The 23,056-nt window shown below is 48.0% G+C and overlaps 1 protein-coding gene across 2 annotated transcripts in view; it reads right to left on the reverse strand.

Moving 5' to 3' along the window:
• Positions 1-23,056, reverse strand: part of LOC126522250 (uncharacterized) — an 84,676-nt gene that overhangs the window by 37,333 nt on the left and 24,287 nt on the right. The window contains exons 5-9 of one of the 2 annotated variants that reach the window (XM_050170976.3): positions 20,206-20,254; positions 14,359-14,471; positions 13,065-13,148; positions 7,224-7,368; positions 1,730-1,818 (exon numbers count right to left, since the gene is read on the reverse strand). In XM_050170976.3, coding sequence (XP_050026933.1) covers positions 1,730-1,818; positions 7,224-7,368; positions 13,065-13,148; positions 14,359-14,471; positions 20,206-20,254 — 480 coding nt within the window. Of the gene's footprint in view, positions 1-1,729; positions 1,819-7,223; positions 7,369-13,064; positions 13,149-14,358; positions 14,478-20,205; positions 20,255-23,056 lie in introns of both variants that reach the window. The other variant, XM_050170975.3, reaches the window with a different exon arrangement.

Genomic DNA, 23,056 nt, shown 5'->3' on the forward strand with positions numbered 1-23,056 from the left:
CACGCGCAATGTCCGATCACAGTACGAGTGCCAAGACGTCCGACAACTGTACTGGCAGCCATTTACTGTATTACAGTGAAATTTCAATATAACGAACTCCCAGGGACCGTGGCAAATTGTTCGTTATTCTGAAAGGTCATTATAGCGAAAGCCCAAAAATTAACCATTCCACCCATCAACCCATCAGTTCATTAGTTGTCACCTCGTGAGCTATCCACAAGAACATCGCTGTTGGCTCTCAGCTCACGCTGTTGCTATTTTACACAGATTCTGCTGCCACACAGCACCAAAGCGCCGCATAGTAAGAGTGGCATGTGCAAAAGAGGCGCTGAAGCAGAGAAAACCACCAACAGAAAAGAAGCTCTATGTTGCCTCCCAAAGAACGATGTTTCTTTTTTGTTCGTTTTTCACGTTCCTTGCTGTGTACACTGCAACTGTCACGCTTGCTCGAGGCACACGTATCTGATTTCATTGAAAACACTAACGTCATGCACAAGGCTGCAGCTGCCAAGAGCAAGGTTCTCCGTTCAGAATGCTATGCATCACGACAACGTATAGCTGTGATGGGACACAAGAGCCTCGAAAAGTGTTCACATTTTAAGGTAAATTTGGACTATTTGTTGCAAGTGCTGTTTATATTTTTACTTATACGCTGTACAGGAGGTCCCATTCCAGTCTTTGAACTCGGGACCTCCTCCTGTGTAATATTCCCTTGTATTGTGTATCTTGTCCATTAATAATAAAACCTAATTCAAGTCTAAGAAAGATTTTCTTTATAGGTATCAAATTAGTCTCTCATAAGGAAGAGCACCTCCACATATAAAACATTCGCTAAGTTTCGAACGAGGCACGTAAGTCATTCCACGTGACACTATTCAAGTAATAAGCATGCTGAAGAAGATTAGAGAGATCGTGCTGGCGTCTGCACTCCGTGATCGCAGCCAAGAAAATGGAATGTTCGTTGTGCACTGCAGAAAAGAAGGCCTCGTCGGCTATGATAAACAAAGAAATGCCCAAGTAAGTTTTCTGCTTGTACTTTCTAAGACTAGAAGAAAACTATTCAATAGTTGGCAGAAAGAATGCACATCAATGACTTTAGCAGCACCCATATCACTAAAAGCCAAAAGGTCAACACCATCGCCCTGCCGCGAATCCCACCGTAACCCCCCCCCCCCCCCCCTACTGTAAACGTGTGGAGAGCAGTGCCACCTGATGGGGTTTAGAGAACCAAGCCTTGCATAACGTCGACTGCGATCTGTACAGTTGCTGGCGGAATCGCGTGTGGCGTCACGACGCGGGACAATTTTTCATGCCCAGGACAGAAACTAGGAGCAATGTAATTTTCCCACCACGTTCACCGAAACAACGGCTGCAACCCACCGTCGCTCAGTACCACAAAATGCCAAGTCGTGCAGTTTCAACTTAACATGACTCGGCCGTTCTGTTGCCAACCAAGCGCAGGTTTACTTCACCACGGCGGCACACGGCGCAATACACCCTTCTCTTCCCAACATCCCTCCGCCCTCTCACCAGCACCCCTCCCATCTCCAAGTTGCTTTCCCCACAGCCCAACCACACCATCAAATTTACCGTACCACAGCAAAGACAGCTTCACACAATAAAAAAATCGCTAGTCTAGGCTGCAAGTCTCTTGGCAAGAAGAGACCACGGAAACTGCCAACCAAAAAACCCCGCAGGTGGCCAACAAAGCCAGTCACGGTGTGCTCACCTGGCTGTAGTCCCGAGTGGAGTGCAGCACCACGTTGCACACGTAGCACGTGTAGGTGGGTCCACCACCACCACCACCGAACTTGGGCCCTGCAAGGAAAGCCTACGTTAAGGGGGGACATGGGGATCAAAGCAAACTTTTTTATTTACCAGCCAATTTTGATGAAATTTTGCACAGGTGTTAATAATATCACATAAACAAAACTGTGAAAATATGGCTGCAATATCTGAAGTACTTTTCTGTTGACAAAATTTTTCTGCTTTCGTTTTTGCAAAATGCCTGTACACCTGTATATTGATGGTAGGAGTTCAAGCAAACATTGATAGCACTCCTATATGTATCCTCCACACAGTGACATTCCTGGAATTTTTTCAGCCTACCAGATTTTTTTTATATTCTCATTCCTTGGTAGCTATTTCAGTTGCATGAAAATCTCGACAGTGAAAACAAAAGATAACAAATTATTGAAGCAACTATTTTGAAAACAAAACATGTCACTGTGTGCAGCGGTGCACAATGAGTGTAACAAAACAAACGGTGTAAAAATATTCATAACAGTGGCTGAGATATTGGCTTTGCAAGCTGACCTTGGTGGTAGAAAAAAGTTTTGAAAAAAAGGTGTTCGAACTTTTGAGCCATGCTTATTCGAGTAGAAACCACCGGCCTTGTAGGTGCAGGTGTCAGGTTGATCCCTTGGCTTCTTGGATCTTTTATGCTTGCTTTCATGTGCTTTTTGTGCCCTCTTCTTGCTCAAGGCATCTTTCTCAGCCGCTCGACTCGCTTGAGTCCGTCACCACCGAGTATGCTCCTCCCGCCGTAAACCCTATCTTCCGTTCGGTTGCCGGCACAGAACCAAGTGACGCGCGGACAGTGGCGGCGGTCATATTCAACACCTCCGACAAGATGAATTGTGACTCAAGATGCGACTGTATGGTGCGACGGTTGCCGATGCACGGTTCGTTTTCACGGCCGGCAGACGCACGCGCTTGGACCGCACTTTCGTCGTTCATCTCGGTGACGGCGGTGGCACAATCGGGGTACGTCGCGGAGTATTTGCGGGACGTCGCAGGCCCGGAAGCATCGGAAACGGCCGTTATTAGTTCGGTATCGCCACCATTGGAGCTCAAGGCTGCAACAGCCTGCGAACTGCCCGGCAATGCGTCGACAGTCTCTCTTGCAAGCTAGCGCGCGGACACATCTCTGCTAGAACTACTTATCGTTCGGATGTTCGGCGGCTTGCGCTTGCGGCTGCCGAAGCGGTGCTTGGTCACGTATTTCGTCGTCTACGTGCGCCCAGTCATGCTCGAAACCACAAAATGAAATAGAAAACTCAAATCGGAATAAAGCGATGAAGCGGCGGTGTACCTCGAATATCTAACACGTAAACAAAGTCGCAGCAGCCAGCGCGCGAAGAAACGGGAGAAGCAGACGCCGCAGCAGCTCGCTTCCAGACCCGGCCAACGGGGCGGCTCATAGAACGCACGTGACGGAGCAAGCCAATCGGCGGCCGTAACAAGCAGCTCCGCGACCTTCAGACTTTTTATGTTTTTATGCTTGCTCTTCTCTCTATCGGGAAATGAAAGAGGGGCGTCAAAAGGCGAAGAGGCACGCTTTTCAACGGTACCAGCATGGCCGCGCCGCGTACTGCCGTTCCGGAGCTAGGGGCGCTCGAAAAGCGCGACTTTTCCACCGATTTTCACGAAATTTTCGCTGTATTGCCTGGTGTATATATTTATTTATGGTACTTAGCAGTCGTTTTCAGCGGAAATACTTGGAAAACTTATAGAAAAGGGGTCAAAGATTCGGAATCTGCAACTTTCTAAAAAGTGATTTTTGGGTCGTTTTTTCATAGTTGATCCCCGCGTCCCCCCTTAACAGCCACCCGACCGCCGCGAGTACGTCAATGCAGACGGAAGGCACGCCAGCTGGGAAGTGAGCATGCACCTTTTATTTTGGTGACGGGCTCAGTGAAACTGCAGACAAAGGACGGCAAGGAACGTCGGATGCAAGCACCAACTTCCAAGTGAACTTTATTAATGCATTAGCATTGTTAGGGTACTTCACGCACTTTCTGGGGGCTACCTATTAGTCTATCTATCTGTTTTCCTGTCTAGCTTGGTCTCTGGGCAGTCCATGGTCAAATGGGTAGTGCATCAGGGTGGTGTGCTGAGGAAACAGGTCTCGAGACCAACCGTCGGACCAACCTGGGTCCCCGAGTACGTGACAATGTACACACATTCACATCATGCCGACACGGGTCGCTGTAGATGTGGGACTGGGTAGACACCGCTGTTCAACGCAACTTTGACGCTGACTTTGAGCACTGCGTAAGTGCTAATCGGTCTGTACTGGTCTTCAATGAACCTTTTTGATGACATCTTGGGTCAGTGGGTGTGGGCCAGTATGTGTGTGTGCGGCTCTTCAATGTTTTCCTTCCTTCCTTCCTTCTATGGATGCTTTTGACACCGATTCGGGTAACTGCATATTTGCCGCTGGGAATGTCCCGCTCTACAATGACAGAAAAAGAAGATACCCTAAATTTCTCCAATGCTCCTTCACCAAACCCACGTCACAGGGGTTCCTCAAGGATAGCAACTCGATGCTTTCGCAGGCTGCGCCACAAATGCACTGGGTATGCGCCGCTTTTCAAACCAATGCTTTAACGAGATGCACCATGAATGCACTGGTTGTGTAACGCTTTTCAATGAACTTCTCACCAACTTTTCGGTCACCGAGTATGTGCCACTGGGTTCCGGCAAGTGAAGGAACAATTCTCGGCAATCGCATGGACCGGCGCGTCATGCTTTTGGTCTCAGAGGCCATACGTGAACTTCTCGGCAGCGTCACTAGATGGCGCAGCGTGTCCAGAAAGAAGCGCGAGACAGGAGCCCGGTAGCTGCACGATGCGTTTCTTGGCGTTTGCACACACCGGCACGCCATTCATTTCGGAGGCCGTGCGCAGGCTTTGCGGCGCTGCCGCTAGTGGCACGGAGTGTTCTTAGAGAAGTTTGAAAGAGGAGTCCCGTTGCAGTACACTCCTCATACACAACTCGTTTCGACAATGGCGATACAGTCAAACCTCGATATATCAAACCAGGATGCATAGAATTATTGTATATATCGAACACTTTCGATACCACCTGGAAAATCCCACGTAATTTGAATTTTTTATTTTTAATGGGTTTGGATGTAAAATGAATATATTAAACTCCGCCACCCCAGACATGCGCTCTGTAGGGATGGGCGAACGGTGAATCCGAGGCTCGAAGCGAATTCGAAGTGAATAGTTATTTGGTTGAGTACGGTAATATCGAATCAAATAGTTCGAATAATATATCGAATATTTTTTAAAATGAGCATTTTTATCATGACCCGACTAATTTACACAACTTGTTTAACGAATTAGAACACGCGTAGGCACAGCATTTTGTGAAATTGACAACCATTAACCGTTGGATGTTATTCAGAAATCCCACATTGCTTTTCTTTACTGCATTCATTTCTTTACTTCTCATAAATCCTTCAGCTAACACTCTGTGGAGTGTTAGCTGAAGGCTTCTCGATGTCCGGGCACAATCGTTTTGGGCTGGCATGAGCTCATTTGCTGCAGTTGAAAGCGTGGCTTTTGCCCGCTTCTTGTGGCTCTCTCCAGTGTAGCAGATGTCTTTGTAGCGAGGGTCAACTGGCATTGCATTTACTGGAACATGCGCCATTTTTAAGCCAGGGAACCTTGTTGCAAGACTGCGCAGAAGGCTCCTTGCGAATGCTGCTTCCTCACCTTCACACGCAACGCCACTTGTGTACAATGCATTAGAGGTATCACTTGGGAAGGTGTATGTAGGGTACCGGTCTGCGCACAGCTCAGTCGTTGCTAGGCCTAGGGGCTGCAAGACTTTCGCAGCTGAAGCCATTAATTTCCATTCTTTGGAGTTCAAGTTGCCCACATCACATTTGCAAAGTTCACATGGAAATAGGGGCACGGAGTGTGACGAGTCTCTCCATCGTGGCGTACTCGCTGCTCCAGCGTGTGCGCACGTCCTGAATACCTTCATGCTGGACCGCGTGCATGTCCTTTTGAATGTCCATAAGCCGTGCACGTGCATGCGCGCTTCTCTCGTAGCGACCCACAATCGCTCGACACTTCGCACAAAGCTGGGAAAAACTTGCCACTTCCCTTCCGGCATCCTTTATACACAGCTGCAAGGTATGCGCAAAACAGAGAAGTCCCGACCACTGCAATTTGGCGACAGCTGAAACGAAGTTCCTGCCGTTGTCAATAATGACGAAAGTCGGGATGTTATCGGGCAGACGCCACTCTTTGATCACGTCTTGGAGAAACTGAATTATATTTTCTCCAGTATGCTCCTGTGGCATTGGTTTGGAAGCGAGGGCGTATGCGTGCTGTTTGAAGTCACAACCCACCATGTGGGCCCCAACACACACGTAGCTGTTGCCAGCCCTCGATTTCTACCCATCCGTTGTCAAAGTGAAGCACTCAGCACCACTGTTGTCAAATACATCCCCAACGCGCTTCTTCAGGTCATTTTTCTTTGTTGCGTACAAGTTCGGAATGACCTTTCATGAAAAGGTGTTCCACAATGGAACGACATACTTCAGAATAGCACAGCGCATCATCTCGATGACGCTCTCTTCTTCGACCACGCTGTACAGCTGCAGGCCGCGTGCAATGAATGCTGCTATCTTCTCAGTCATTTCTTGCACTTTTATCGATGACGACTGAAGTTTAGGCTTAAACAAACTGGCCATGGATAGCTGTGATGATAGCCCCTTTCAGTCTCTCTTCTTTTTCGGCAAACTGTAAAGTTGGTGTATTTCCGAGTATTCTTTGTACTTGCCTGGGTGTTTCTTTAAGTGGGTGACAAGCGCTTGCCGAATTTTGCCCAATTTTTATTGAGAGGAAAGCGCTGTATGGTGACTCAACATTTATTGAAGTAATGAGACACCAATCTGTATTACATATCGACTGTATGAATTTAACAGCACTGAACATATTCATAACAAAACTTGTGTTATTGACTTGTGTGTTATTCTTCCTTGAGTTGCAAAGTTTTGCTGAACAGTTCCTTATACTGAGGAGTAAGGTGGTCATTGACAAAACCAGGTTTGCCATGGGCATAACTGAAACCAGTTTCATTTGCATGCCAATGTGCTTTATAGTCACTGCTGATGAACTCTGTCTTTAATGCTCAGGAGTGAAGTTGAACCAGCAAATTTTTTATCATACACACACACATATACAAACAACCCTAGCACATGTGATCCCAACCTAAACTGCTGATGCGCTAGTATTCGTCACACCTTTCTCTTCAGTACTCTGTCCGCAATTGTGCTGGGCACATACCATAATTACTCGACTGTAATGCGATTTTTACATAATTTTGTTGCCCGAACTCGACCCTCGCATTACAATTGCGGTCGCGTACATTCATATAAATAGGGTAATCACGGATTATCAACTAGCCAAGTCTCGCACCTTGTTTCATTCTGAACTGCTGTTGCTGTGGCCTGCTGACCGGTCCCTTCTTGTTGGGACCTGGGCCCTTGGCAGGACCCTTGGCAGCACCCTTGGGGCTTTCCTTAGTCGCCTGGGAACCGCTGCCATCTCCTTTTGCAGGTGCCTAAAAGAGCAAAGTACATTACCAGTCAACACTTGACCATGGGGCTGGTCAACAAGGAAGCTTGAGAAGCTTTCCAGTCAACATGAAGGCCAACTAGCCCTTCCAAAGTACAGTGAAACCTCGTTAAACCGTAGTTGGCCGGAGCTTGGAAAATGTACGTACTAAGTACGGTAGAACTGCTTAACCGAAATAGCATGAGATCGCCCACTTACCTGTTGAAAACGGAACTCAGAGAGAGTGCGATGAAAGGGGGAAAAGACATGCAGCATTTATTCACTTCGCGTGACAAAAGTGTTATGTTCGTTTGATGCCACGGCGGCCTAGCAGCGACAACAGCGGCCTCAAACTTACTGAATCAGTGAGCCAGCTTTTCAAGCCAGCCTCCTCTTGGCAAACTCTCGCATGACAGATTCCTCGTTGGCGTTGCATGTTCTCCGTGCACGGGCGCGGTAGCATTGCAGAAGTCGCGGGGCACCTTTTTCATTGCAGGGTGCTGTTCTAGTCGCGACAATTGCATTCATGACGTGATGTAAAGCGCAGCTTCTGCCACTGTCGGGCCTGAATCACCCGTGTCATCCTTATCACTGTCGCTAGGCGACACTTCGGCAACAACAGAGGCACATTGTGGTGTCGTCTCCCTTCCGTCCTTGTTTGCTGGCGCTAAATATGCTTTCAGTATTTAGTGCCAATTAAAATTTAGCCGGCAACTTTAGAAATAAATAAATAGCATCACCGGCTAGATCCATTCGACACAAATATATTGATGCCAAACATTTTGCTGGTACTTCGAAAGAACATATGAAGATCCCCCGTAAAGCAGTGTGCGGTGTCCTAAAGTTCAAGACATATATATGGCCATTGTGCAAAAATAACAGTTAGATATTGGCTGCAAAATCATGCATAGTCATTGAAAGCAATGCCAGAAAGCTAGTACCATGAGCTTCACATTCCTATTTTAGTTCGTCGTTAACAGAAAGCACACAAACGGCATCCCTATGCAAATAAAGTTGCACAGAGTTCATGGCCACGACAAAATATGTCCTTTCCACAAAGATTATGGCTACAACAAAAAATTTGGATCAAATCCCAGTGGTGGTCGCCACATTTCAATGGAGCCGAAATGCAAAAAAGTTCATGTGCTTGTGTTGTGGGGCTTCTCAAGTGGTCAAAATTGATCCAGAATCATCATGGTTTTGGAACGTAAAATCCCAGAATTCAAATTTTAAAAAAATTTATATCTCTTGCACACTCTCACAATTGTGCCTTCAGCAAAAGGTCACACCTATACCTATAAAAGCAGAGGACTGTAGGCAGTCTGTTGCTGGCTCGTGCCACTTCGCAAGCTTGTTTGTCAAAGCATTTCTGTTTGTGTGATCCTGATTGGACATGTGAAGCCTCCGACAATCTTTTTCATCCTCCGACGATCCTTTCAGGCATGCCACACGTGGAGCACTCTAGGACAATCTTGGCACAGAGCCCGTACTCCTTGGCGGGTCCTTCGAAAGCATCAGCGTTTTCTTGCCGCACACAGGACACGGCATAAGTCTAAAAAAGTCTTGACCACGGATAAATCCACGATCGCAAGTTCTGTTCCGCTGTCGATGACATCCTCTTTCGTGTCAACACCCAACAGCCCAAACTTTCGCTCTGTTGCAGAAACGCCAGGCGCGTTTTCGCCTTATTGGCGATTGCTGCGCGCTTGCTTCTTTCTTCGGTCGTGAAGGAAACGGTATCTACACGGTCTGCGCCAACCCGCGAGGCTTGGGTGGACGAAGTGTTGATGCTAGACGTACCGGGTTGCAGCTCGGAACTCGATCTGGCAGAAACTTCAGGCAGACCAGCAGCCGGCAACTCCGGGTGCACGACAGGCTTATCCGTCTTCTGTCGCGCATTCCACGGCCGCCTTCACACCTTGCCGAACGCTTGACACGTAGTAGTCTTCCGATGACGATCTCCTCCAGCCATTCGGGCAGCGAAAAAGACACTTTATCGAACGTTGTCGAGAAGCGAGCGGCTGAACGTTCACAGTGGCGTGATAAAACCACGGAGACAAACGCGCAGCGCGCACGAGAGCAACCAGCCTGTCAGGCACGCGCGAATCGGCACTCAAACGGCGCCAGACCAATAGGAGCGAGGCACGCGGGCGGCGTGCGTGCTTTGGCCAATCAGCGGCACGGGGGCATCCTTCAGAAATGACGCGATAGCATCGGTTCCTCCTCACCTACACCATTTTGAACCGGTGCAAAATACGCACAAAGAAAGCAGCTTCCAAACAAGCTCAAAATGGCGCCTGCCGGCCAACGCATTCGCAAATGACGACGGCGCGAAGTTCGAACATTTTTGGCAATTTTTTGCTCGAAGGAACAAGGAGAGTCGGCTAAGTCGTGTACAGTCGCCGAACGTTTATTCGGCCCTCACGGGGACTGCGGAAATGTCCATAAACAGGTGTCCGAAAAAGCAGATTAAGCAAAAAAAAAAATATCCTTTATTTCCACTACTTATTCAGGCTCGGCAGTAGGCTTGAAGAAATCGTGAATGCGCCATTGCACGCTGTTCCGTTCACGCGCAATCAGATAAGCCTGAATCTTGGAGAGGGTCGTACGGTCACTATAGGCGGCTGAAAGCACAGTCACTGCTTGTACACGCTCCGCATACGACACCAGCGTAGCACATGGTGCGTCATCTTCCAACTCGGAGTCATCGTCCGACGGTGTAGCGGAAACCTGATGAATGATGTTGCCGTCGTCGAGTTCTGCGCTTGTCAGTACAGCACCAGCCAAACTGTCAAATCAGACAGTGTCCGAAAATGCAATGCAACCACTGCGCAGGTCTCGGCAGAACATTTTCGGAACAAATCCTAGGCCTCCCAGCACCCGCTTGCCGGCATTCCCCAGTGCAGTCTACGCAGGCACTGTCAGCACAATTAGACACTTGACGCAATTTTTCTGTAAGCCACGTTGGATCACCGCCACCTCGACACAGCACAAAAAGCAAACAGCACCACAGCGTCACGCCGACACCAGACACACAAATGAAAAAACGTGGCCTACTCGCAGCGTCGTGCACAAAGAAAGAAACAAATCAGCTGCTGGATTGTCTTGACATGGCTTACTAAGCTGAGACCGGAACTGCTGTAGCCACTTTATCAAACTAGGCAGAAACGATGATGACGAGTGGTGATTTGCAGTAGCGCCACTTCGGGGCGCAGCAAGGAGGCTCCATTCAAAACAAAAATGGCGTTCAGCAAGTCGAACCCTGCACCGGTCAGAGTCGGTGAATGGGGCTCTTGACCGAGTTTGCTCAAGGAGTGTCCGAAAAATCAGACGAGAGGTTGCAAGGTGTCCGAACTTTCGGGAGTTGCTATACATTATGGTGTATGGGAAGAATGGCGGTGCCACGATGCAGACCGAATAATTGAGCATGTCCGAATTTTCGGAGTCCGAAAAATCAGTCGGCAACTGTATTCGTACTCGTGTGTGGCTTATCCGGACTGCATCTTTCGCACTATCATCTGCTCGCATCAGCTCTCGTTCGCGCTTGTTTTGGTTGGCTTGGTTGGTCTCGTTTGCTCATTTTTTTTTTTACTATGATGTTTCTAAACCGAGACGTCCCGATGGAAAGGTTGTTGGAGACAGTGCACCGTATCCGATTCTGTGCGACAAGACAGACCCTGAATGCAAGGACAAGAAGGCGACACCCAGTATCTCATTCTCCTTGTCTTTTGAATATGGCAACGCCGCAACAGAACAGAGCACACAAACATGACTATCATCAGCAGCAACGGCTTTGTCATCTTGATAAGACATGACTCGCGTTAAGAACGCAGGACAAAAGGTAAACACAGCACCGATCTGTCAGCAGGCGAAGGAAAAAACATGCGAGCACGCAGAAGGAAGCAGCCGCGAAGGTCCAGTCCTGGCCTCGGCAACTCCGCTACTTCGATGGCAGCAGGTGGCAGAGGTAATTAGCGCCATCCAGGAAGCTGGCAGGAAAGCGAATCTGCTTCCCTCCCGCCCTTCCTCGCAGCTACGCTCCCCTCGCCCTCCCCCTCAACTCCCTCGTTACTCCCTTGATTTCGACAGCATCCACATGCACGCGCCTCCGTGCCGGCACCAGCTTAGCCCGCTCCTTGCCATTACCGAGAAGCGAGCGTTGGCTGGCGTGGGCAGTTTCGTGGTCCTTGCTTGCTGTGTCTTGCGCGCCGCAATATTTCACGACTCGAACCGTTTGTGCATCATGCTATGGTGCACGAAAAATTCAAAAACATGCCCTTCTTTCAATACAAACTTCTTTTAGTTCGAACAAGCATTTGGGCCCCTTCGAGTTCTAATTATGGAGATTTGACTTTAAATGCAGGGGCCAGAATTTAACCCTTTGAGGGTCGATCTTTTTTTGCCATATGCGACCGCCCAGGGTCAATATTTTTTATGGCACGTTCCAATTCTTCTTGGGAAGTTATTTTGAAAAAAGAACTATCGTAATTTTTCGAGGGTGACTGTAAAGTGAGAAAAAAATATTTTGCGTTGGTATATATGTACTCTTCATTCATGAACAACAGTAAAAAAGGAAATAAACTTACAAGAATTGAAAATCTGATGCATTGTTATAGTTCAAGGCTTTGAAAATGCACACACGAGAATATTTCACAAGACTCAAATGTTCCTGCTCTTACACTAATATGTACATCCATAGCATAATCAAACTGCATAGGTGCGCACACTCAAGAAAACTGTGTGGTTGTGTCCCCATCAAAAAAGCAAAACGTGTGACAACCTTTCGCTAATCTTCATCTTATGACCAACCAGAGGCAATTAGTTTTCACGAGTCTCAAAAAAAAAGAAAAGCAACGAAAACACATGCATGGCAGCATCGTTCCTATGCGCACCCCCGTGAGCATTAAATGAGCGAGAAACAAGCGGTAGCCCCTTTGAGCGATTAGTAACGAGATAGCCACCAGTTTTGCAAGTGCAAGAAGCCGAAACCGCACGTGGAACAAAGCACGAACTGCCATCCAACCACGCGCGCGCCAATGCACCAGTGGTACTATGTAGACGCGCAGGAGCGAACTAGCGCTAAACCAAACCACGCAACAAAAACCGAGAGAGGGAGGCGCGTGAAAAAAATTCCCTGTATTCCCACATAGTGACAGCACAAGAGACAAAAGAAGAAGTTAGAAAATTGGTGCGCTTTTTAAGCATACAGACGGCGGCGCAAATATACGGCATCGACAATTTCGGACTTCGTTCACGGCGCCGTACATTTACATCATTGACCCTCAAAGGGTTAAGTGGCACTAACTTTATTCCTGGCCACCATACTCAGTGACACCGCACAATGCCCAAAAGACTGGGAAGCAGAGCACAGCACGAGCTGCCATCATGTGTTGGTTTTATGGAGGAAGAGACAGCATCACGGGAAGTCTGCATAATCGGGCAGGTAGGAAAATATTGTCAATCATATGTTTCAGCTGTCCTGCTTCGCACTGCAGATGGGAAACAGCAAGCTGTACCCGGAAGATGCTGAAGAGTGAAAAAATTGTAAAAATTCCATTATTGTGCCGAAACAGACTAGTTGGCAGCCCTGAGAATACCGAACAAATGAACATTTACCACAAGCACTGGCCCATTGAGTAAGGAGGAGCCATATGCTGCTGTTGCAGTTAACAATTCACTCAACACTGTGGAGAGAGTCCTCACCTTTTTCGTGGTGTCCTGCTTCTTGTTGGACAGCTTCTCCAGCTCTTCGGCCATCTTGGCTCGGTGCTTCTTGCCCCGGTAGTGCTGTCACAGACAAGGCAGGCAAATGCAAGTGAGAACAGATATCAATGTCGCATTTCGAGAAGGGAGAGGCAAATGATCACACTTTATTTCTGACAACACTGCTATGGAAGTGGCCCAAAACACAAGCCATTTTTGATAAAAGAAAAGTGAGAGCTCACCTTAACCCTAATTGATTAGAAAATGCGTAAACAAGCTTAACATATGTTAAAGTTTGTGCAGCACTCACAGCTGGACAAAGAAAGTACACTGGATATGCAGATTTTTTTTCTCAACTGACTTTTATTTGAAAACACATGAAGAAAGTAAAATAACGCATAGTTAGAACTCATCAGAAAAAAACACTGTGTCCTTCGTCCAACTGTGAGTGCTTACCAAACTTCAAGACGAACACGTACCAGGTCACTCAGTTTTCCCGAGCTTAAGCGGTGGTATTCGCATAAGGGAGAAACCCACTCCCAGCGGAACAGAGAGTGCACCACGTCACCATTAAGTCACGCTGCACCGCCCTCCTTCACCGGGGAGGTCGAAGTGCCTAGCCTTCACGCGTGCATCTCCTCAGTGGCGACACGCAACCTAGATGCTTGCCAGGGAGGGAGAAGCAGCTCACTAGAAACAACATCATAGGTGGGCCCCACCCATCATCGCTGCAAGGAGTCCCCAGTGTGATAACCGTCTAAGGGGGGACACGGGTCTTGGAGACGAAAAAAGATCGACAAGTAGATTTTTCAGTTTTGTTATTTTCACAATCTAGACGTCGATCACGCGCTTGTCGATAAAAAAATTAACGCTATATAACGCGTCTTTGGGCAAAAGAACGCCGTATTTATCACGCGAGACGCTCACTTTCATCTGCAAGACGCACCGAAAATGCCCCACCTTGCGCCGCTCACAGTTTCGAAAACCGATCAACGGAGGGTCGCCATTTTGGTCCCGTAAAAGAACGTGTCCTTCCCGCTCCCTTTCCCGCCGAAAAATGAGCATTCAAGGTTGCTTCAGGAAGCAGCAACCAGGCAAGAACAAGAGAGACAATCTGTTACTGCGATTGTCAACTGCAGCGGCAATCACACCAAAATAAGGTGAATAGATATTACACACAAACTTCTGAAATAGGGTGCTGCACCCCCACCGCCACACACACACACACACACACACACACACACCAAATTATGCGAGCAAATATGGTACGTCACAATGGTGCCCTTTCTCTCACCTCCTGAATCTGGTCTTCATTGTATCCGATCACCTCGCACACCTCGCAATGGAAGATGAAGTTGGAGTTGATGGGCGGCGGCGACTGCTCCCTCTTGGCCTGCTGTCCACTGCCTGTTCCTACCACGAGACGCAAAACGCGCCAACCCCGTTAAGGACCACGTGACTCACAAGTAATGCAGATCAACCACACTGAGCTTGATAATGGGGTACCAATCAAGGGCAAGGCACTAAATTAGGCTAGAATGGCACAACACTGCAAAGGCAAGCCCATAATGGATTCATTTTTCCACAGCGATAGCAGTTATGCTTTCCTTGAGCAATCGGGGCTTATGTTCCATCCCATACACAACAGGAAGCACTGCAGAAGCTACGCAGGTAGGGCAGCCACAAAAGCCTCCCTCCACACGTTTTTCAGTGCAGTTATTTTGGGTAAGACTGCTCTCTTCAGAATAGCTACTTCACATATTACAACTACGACTTGCGGACGCAAGTTCATGTCAAATCACATATTAGCATGTACAGTGGAACCCCGGTTATATGTCCACCAGTATTGCGACGGCCCGGATTTTGCGACGGATTAGCGCAGTCCCGGCGAAGTCCCCATAGAAGCAATGTATTAAAAACCCCAGTTATCCAACGCAATTTTATGCCTGACCCTCGTTATACGACGACCCTGGCGAAGCGCAGGACAGAACGGCAGACGAAAGAAAAGTGCCGCGGGTCTCTTTCCTCGCTCTGTCTCTCCACATGCGGAGCGCTTGACACTGCTCGACCGGTTAGCTCCGGCGCAGCTTTCTTCCCTGCCTCGTCTCATCATTCGTTTCTCCCTCCCCACCACCAGCAGCCCGCGATGCTAGCTGTGCTGAAATAGCGCCTTTTCTTCTCCACAATCACTCTCTCCCTCTCTTCTTGGTGGCGTCGCCTCTCATCGCATTGGGGAAGCGTTTCTCTTCTTCCAGTTTCCCAGCAGGACATCGCCGACAAGGTAGCGTGAAGAAGCCTAGGTTTATCGCACGTGTTCTTTGTTGTAATCCTAGCGACCTGCGTTCAGCAGAGGTTTTGAGTTGTGTGGAGCAACACGATGCATGATGTCCCGAAAGTGGACGGTTTTGTCACTCGGTGATGAGCTGAATATTATCGAGGAAGCGGAAAAGCGGCAGGGAGCCACGAAATCCAGCATTTCCCGGGACCTTAAGATACCCAAATCTTCGCTTAAGACGATCCTGGCAAACAAAGCGGTGATATTGCACAATGCCAACAAGTTCGGGCTCAAGCGGAAGGCGCCAAAAAAAGGACAGCATGAGAAGTTAGAAAAAGTTCTCGTCAAGTGGCTGCATAAAGTGTGGAGCTCTGCGATCAACGTTGATAGCGCCATTCTAAAAGAAAAGGCAGACCTTGTGGCATTGCATCTGGGCATCGACGACTTTCAGGCATAGAATGGGTGGCTGCATCGCTTTAAAAAACGAAACAGGATTGTGTACAGCCGCTTCTGCGGAGAAAGCACTTCCGTGGACGTTTCGACGGTGAACAAGTGGATAGAGTCACTGCCGGAGATGGTTGCTGCATACAAGCCCTGCGAAGTTTTCAACACCGATGAGAACGGTATTTTTTACCATATGCAGCCCGAGCAAACCCTTGCGTTTAAGGGTGACAGCTGTCATGGTGGCAAGCATAGTAAAGAGCGTGTGACGGCACTATCCTGCGCTAACGAGGACCGTTCCGAGAGGCTACCCGTGCTCGTTGTTGGGAAGTTTGCAAAGCCACGGTGCTTTAAGAACTTGAAGACGCTGCCATACAGCTACAACTTTGACAAAAAGGCGTGGATGATGTCTGTGCTCTTCAGCAATTTTTTGCAGCAGCTGGATAACAAAATGGGTGCTAAGGCGAGGAAAATATTGCTTTTTGTGGACAACGCACCGTGCCACCCACCCGATACGTCCAGCCTGAGGAACATAAAGGTTGTTTTTTTTTATGCCCAACTGCACAAGCCGGCTGCAGCAGCTGGATGCCGGCATCATTAAGTGCGTCATGCAAGGGTACCGGAAGCGGGCAGTGCAGCGTCAGCTGGCGGCTGTGGAGCGCAGCGAGTCGGAAAGAAAGATCACTGTGCTCGACGCCATGCATTTTATTTTATTGCCAGTTCGTCGAACGCAGTGTAGCAAACCACAATCGCTAACTCGTTCAAGCACCGTGGCTTTAAGCGAGAGACTGCCTTCTCTGCTGGGGACGCAACAACCTCAATGCTGCTCGAGGTCGATGCAGGCTTCGCTAACTATGATTTCGAGGGTTTAAACCTCACCACGACCTTCGCCGAGTATGCGGAGGCCGACGACAATGTTGCGATCTGTGGCGAGGTGTCGCTGGATGACGCCATCGAGGAGGCTTTGCCTAGTGCTCAAACCGCTGCGACATCGGACGAGGACAACGACGACGCCACAGATGCCGTGCCTGTGCCTACCACGTTCATCGAGGTGCTACGGCACATTGACGGCATCCGAAACTTCATCTCTTCACGCAACGCCGCAGAGAACCTTCTTTTGGATGTTGCCCAACTCAAGCGAAAGCTCTTAGTTCACGGATCAAACAAGGTCCAAAAGAAACTTCCTGACTTTCTTTAACATTCGCGCCGGCTGGCAGCAATCGCGGCAGTGGGCAGTGGAGTGCCGTAAAGGTTTGTTTGAATAAAGCGTGATTGGTACCTGAACTGCAGCATTCATTCTTATCGCATTTACTTTTTTGGTAATTTGGGTTTCCAAGCCCTGCAGAGTACGTGAGTAGTTTACATTGAAGTTGCTCGTAAATCTGTCTTGCGAAATAAGCGGTATATTTATAGGCATAATTTATGTTCGGATTTTACGACGCCCGCATTTTACTATGCTTTTTCGCGGTCCCAAGAAAGTCGTAATCGGGGCTCCACTGTACTTGTGCACGTTTGTACTACAACTAGCAGACAACACACTATGTGCTGGTTGGGACTGCAAGAGATGCACTTAAAGGCTGAAAATTGGCCCAGGAATTGTACTTTCAGTTATCATTTTTGCGCTTCCAAGGCTCTTTATTTCCACAAGATACATTCCACAATAATCCAAGGCGGTGCATTTCGGCAAGATTTTCTACGTTTTGTCCCAATAAAAATGCTTTGGAATGCTTTTCCTTGATTTACCAAAACAAGAATATTGAGGCTTCAAATTTTGTAGAGAAAATAGCTTTCCTGTTCTATTTCAGCTATTGTAATAAATTTTCTAGAGGTGTGCGAATACCAAAATTTTTGAATATGAATCGGAATACAAATACTTAGCATCGAATATTGAATAATGTCATGCACATGCATTCATTAGCTGTTTTACATGTTGGAACATTATAATTGCATTGTCATAGGTAAAAAAGTTAAACTAGTAAGCCGTTATACTAAAAGATTGTGTATTATTAGGCTCATGTTAGCTTTGGAAAATTTTGAATAATTTCTGCTAGTTGTCTGTTCTTGCCAACATGTGGCTTATTATACTGCATCAGTTTCCCAAAAGCTCAGAGGCATTTGACCCTGTGCCAGTTGGCACTCATCGCATTTGTTGTGGAACCTGCAAATGAGTGCACCCTCGCTGTTTGCACACCTGTGCTCCGTGCTACTGAGAGGCTGGCTTTCCTGCATAGGTTACGCGTCCAGTGGCTAAGCGTGTTTTACATGCAAAATTTCACCAGAAGCATGAAATTGTTGCAAAATTCTGCACATCACACACACTTTCTCAGATTAGATAGAAATAAACGCTAAGAACCATGCTTGCTTCGACACAGACAGCAATATATTCGATTCGTTTTGAATATTTTTGAACACCTAGTTTTCAAATCAAATACGAATATTAAGAACATACTATTTGACATTTGAAATTTTGGAATATTTGCACACCCCTATATTTTTTTACCTAAAAGATACCACATGGAGTGTGTCCTCAGCCCAACTTTAGTGGAAACCTTTTTTTTTTTTTTGAAGATTTCTTTTTAATGAGTCAAATGTTTCACATGTCAAAATAGCACTTTTTCTTCAGCATCTTTGATGGGCTCTAACCCGTTCAATTTGACCTAGGGCATTGGTTTATACCTTAGCGCACACCTTAGACTGTGCGTGCGCATGTGCGTGTGCCAATTTTTCTCCATACAAGAGAGCTCAGTTTCTACAGTACATCAGCCCAAGGTATGGAAATCTGGTTAAGGTCTATCCATAAATAGGTAAGTTGGCTTTTATATGTGGCCTCCCGCCTAACTTAGACATTTATAACAACCACTTCCGCTACGAGGCGCAAATGTTTAAAGACATTTTTAATGCATCCACAGAGAAAACAAGCATCAACAATCAAGTGCAATTTGGTTATTTCTTTCAAAGGGCCCCTCACCAGGCCTCTTGGTGGCATCGCCAAGGGGCTCAAGTTTTGGCTAAACATTGGAAGTAGTGAAAGCACCATCAAGAAAGTATTGTATAGAACTTACAAGAATGGTTTAGAAAGACAGGAGACAGACGAAAATGAAAGGTTTTCAATGCGATGGTGCAAGGAGATGAACTACCCTCCTCTCCCTGCAGCAGATGCTCTCTCACCCACTGCGTAGGCCAGCACCAGCAAGAGAAATTCTTCTACTGCGTCAGCCCATAGGGAGGGCTGCCCACATGACTTGCACAAAGTCAACAGTTTGGCGAGTTGGTGGCCAATCTTTTTTAAAACAAGGAAAGCAGCACACAGTGCAAGGGCACAGAAAAAAAAGGAGAATGAACAAACAAGACAACCCTGTCTGTTTACCACACGCTCAGATGATAGGTCCACATGACATTTACATCATGAACCCGGCACCGTCTCGCCTTGTTTTGTCCCTTGCTGCCACACAGATCACTTTTGGTGGCAGTTATGTGCACTCCGTATTTCGCGGGGATAACAGTGTCTCGCGTCGCTGCTGGTGATTCGTGTGCCGGAGGCAGCACAGATGACGCAGAGACGACACCTGTGATGTGTCTGCTGTAGGGGAAGGGCGTCCCCCGTCTAATGCCCCGTTCACACTGAGACATTCGGCGTCTTGAGCGGCGCCCAGTTCGGCGGAACCCAGTTCGGCGGCGGCGAGATCCGCCGGAATAGCCCTTTCCGCGCCGATCGCTCCCGTACCGATTTTTGCGGCAGCTGCCGCCGGATTGCCTCGCCGCCGCGCGGCGCTGACCAATCGGGGACCGCGAAACAGAACTTCCAAAGATGGCGGCCGAGTCGCGCTCTTGGAGAGCTGGGCGAACCCACCAACGCCGCTGCCGCCGTCTCTTCGGCGAATGCTTCTGCGCGTCATGCATCGCCAGAAAGGTGCTTGCCAACAGGCCGAGCAGTACTGCCTCTTCTTGCTCGGGGTTCATCATTGTCTTGGCGCAACGTAAACACACGAACTCGACGCGAGCGGAGACAACTGCGCAATTTCAAGCCGCGCGAACATCCGGGATATTCGGAGCTTGATTGGAAGTTAGCACTTTATGGGGCAGATGGCGCTGTATGTCTTTCCGGCGGCGCGGTCCGCAAGCAGTGTGAACTACGCGATTTTCGGCGGCAGGAGAATTCCATTCGCTGTAGACGCCGGATTCCTCAGTGTGAACGTACCATAAGGAGGGTACGCCGGCTTTCGTTTCAATCGACTGCTACTGCGACGAATATTATAATCTGTGAAATACTTTGCAGACAATTGTCATGGCACAATCTGCATGCCCACACTTGTCTGCCTGCAATACCCAAACCTGGTGAGGTGTCTTTATTATAAGTGAAAAACTTCAGCCATTCGAGGTTTTTAAAGTCTGGCTGAAGAAAGACAGCGAAGCACTGCGACTCACCTGCGTTTGCCTTGCCTTTGTCAGGACGCTTATCCGCACCTTTCTGCTCCTGGTATCAGAAGGGAGTAGACAAGAGGGGAGTTATTAACAAGAAGAGGCAGGCTAATGTGTGCCTCCACTGTCATACACACCTTTCCCGTGAATACGCATCAAACTGCGAGTGCCAAGAAATGGAATACGCTGCTTGCAGGAACTGCAGATGGCCTCTTACACGAACCCCAACAGACATCACTGCAATGCCTTAATTACACCTTTCACTGCATGTTCTTTACAGGAACTAAAGATGACCTTTTATGCCCTTGTCACACGGGTACCCACAAACTCCTTTTAACTTCACTGTCTTTATATCGAGGGAGATGCACTAGATGTCACACGGTCACCCTTCCGCTAACGGAGTTTAATGGAGCCTTTGGTCAAGGGACACTGACAATCTCTCTTGGCGGCTGAAGGGAGTACTATCATGCCCACAGTGGTTTTAAAACTGATAATTATTGTTTGCATTAAAATTAATGTGTGCGCTAAGGATGTTTCTAGTGAATTAAATAATGTTTAAGCACAACTCAGGAAAAGCTATGCTTGCTGCTGCACAATACTCTTAGCCTATGCCGCTTGGCGCCACGTTTTTCTCGTCTTTCAGGGTGTTTACACGAACCTGACAATCTGTTCAAGCCAGCTTGTCGGGCTCAAACATGCCTGTAGAGTTCGTGTAAACACTAGCCGATCAGACTGAACAAGTGTCGAGTCAGGATGAGCCAGTCCGACTGCATGGGGTAGGCTGACCCAGCCTGACCCGTTGTGCAGCGTGCATGTAAATGCGGACAGTTCCAGCCCACCGGCGGGAATGGTGTCGGGACAAGGCGCTGCGCAGAGCAACCTCCTCGTAGGAATAAGATCCATGAAATAAAGCTGTTGCAGATGGCAGCGGGAACCGCAAGCCCAGTTGGACTGCGTTCACATGTCGGCTCGACACTGCGTGCCATACTATTTTGATGGAAGGAACATTAATTATAGCTACAAGTGCAATTAGAAGTTACACTCTCGTACTTGAACCAAAACCAAACACCACTGAATGGGTCTCTGGCGGCTTCTCGTTACTGGCCATGTGACACAAGCACAACTTCCTTGAGGTCTAATAACCCTGTCACACGGGAACCTGCGAACTTCATTGAACTCCGTCTTTACGCCAATGGAGTTGCGCTCCGTGTCACACGGTCTCCCTCACGGTTGGATGGAGTACTCTCGTTCCCAGGTAGCTACAGTTCCACAGAAAACCACGCTAGTAAAATCGTCGTAACTAGTTCATTTACAAATTTTAGCATTACTATTTATTTTGCCTTGGGATATATGCCACATAATGGCAGTTTTAATTTGTTTTTCAGGGCATCAGCGCCTGTACCCTCTACAACAATACTTCGCCACGCCGCATCGGGAAACGTTGTTCCGCCATTTCGTTTGTTTTTATACGCACACGAGCCGCACGTGTCGTTCAAGCCGAGTTTCGTCACTCATCTAGAAGCAGTTGAGCTCACCGCGAACACACAGACACGCACGATTACACAGCGGAATCACAAGTCGAAGCGCACCGGCCCAAAAACGTGACCCGCGCTGCCCACGCACGAAAGCAAGAGCGCAGTGTGGCCAGCATCGCTTCCAACTTCGCTATGCTTGGAAAACAAAAGTCTTACGGTAACGTACCGCAAAGTTTCTCGCTCTGATTTTATATTATTACATACTGCGTTAAAAAGAATGCACATAGATTACTTTAACGGCGCCCGTCGAAAGCTCGCACTGTGCCGTGTAGCGCGGCCGCAACCCCATTGCCGTCAATCCCCGTGAGGGAGTTTCATGCTCAACGGAGTTCGCGGGTGCCCATGTGACAGGGGTATAACTCCCTTAGGCGCTCCCTTATCCTAAAGGAGTTTGTAGGTGCCCGAGTGGCCCAGGTACTACACAAACCCTAACAGATGTTTATGCAATTCCTTGCCCATACGGTGCACCATGTTCTTCACAGGAATTGCAGACAACCTCTCTCTCTTACTAGACGTTTATGCAATGCACTGCCTATACTTTACAGTATACGTTCTTTGCAGGAACTGCAGCTAACCTTTTATACAAACCCCAATAGACGTTGCTGTAATGCCTTGCCTATTCTTTACGCTAACAGACCTTTTCGTGAGCCCCTACTGGACAGTCTCAGTGAAACACACAGCCAGAAAATGCCTGTCCGACACTGTGACGAAGAGTGACAGGGCTGACTCGTAGGTCTCGACAGGCCCTCAAAGCGAGCAGACAGGAAATGCCATCAATGTGAGCTTTCGTGGGACGCATTCTCGGACGCTCTCTTTCGGCAATATCACCCTTGCATGACATAGTGTTCAACCAGCCAATAAGCTCATCCCATTTTGTTCAGCCTGCCAATAAGCATGCACCGAAAGCGATATCGCCGAAAGCGGTCGTCCGAGGATACGTCCTCTGCTGAATGCTGCCCGATGCTGGCATGTGCTGTGCGACGCATCAGCACTCATGAGGATGCGAGCATATGCAGCTTATTTAACACAACTCCAATGCTGCTGCCACTACAACCTCTTCCGGGCACTTTGCAAGGAAGACTGGGAAGGAAAACCCCGCTTGTCACATCACATGCAATGTCGTTACCCTCATCCAGAAACTCATAAAAATTAGAACGACAGAAAGCTGAGAGAGTGCGTAGGTTCATGGTTTGCGAGGTTATGCATAAAAGACAGACATTTTTCAGCTGCAAAAAAAAAGAAAAAGAAAGGCAAGGCTCTATGTCCTACGCTCCACTCAGAGATCCCGGCCTTTGAATGACAAAACACATTTCATTCTTTAT

The sequence above is a fragment of the Dermacentor andersoni genome, chromosome 6 (genome assembly GCF_023375885.2).
Source record: "Dermacentor andersoni chromosome 6, qqDerAnde1_hic_scaffold, whole genome shotgun sequence".
NCBI lineage: Eukaryota > Metazoa > Arthropoda > Arachnida > Ixodida > Ixodidae > Dermacentor > Dermacentor andersoni.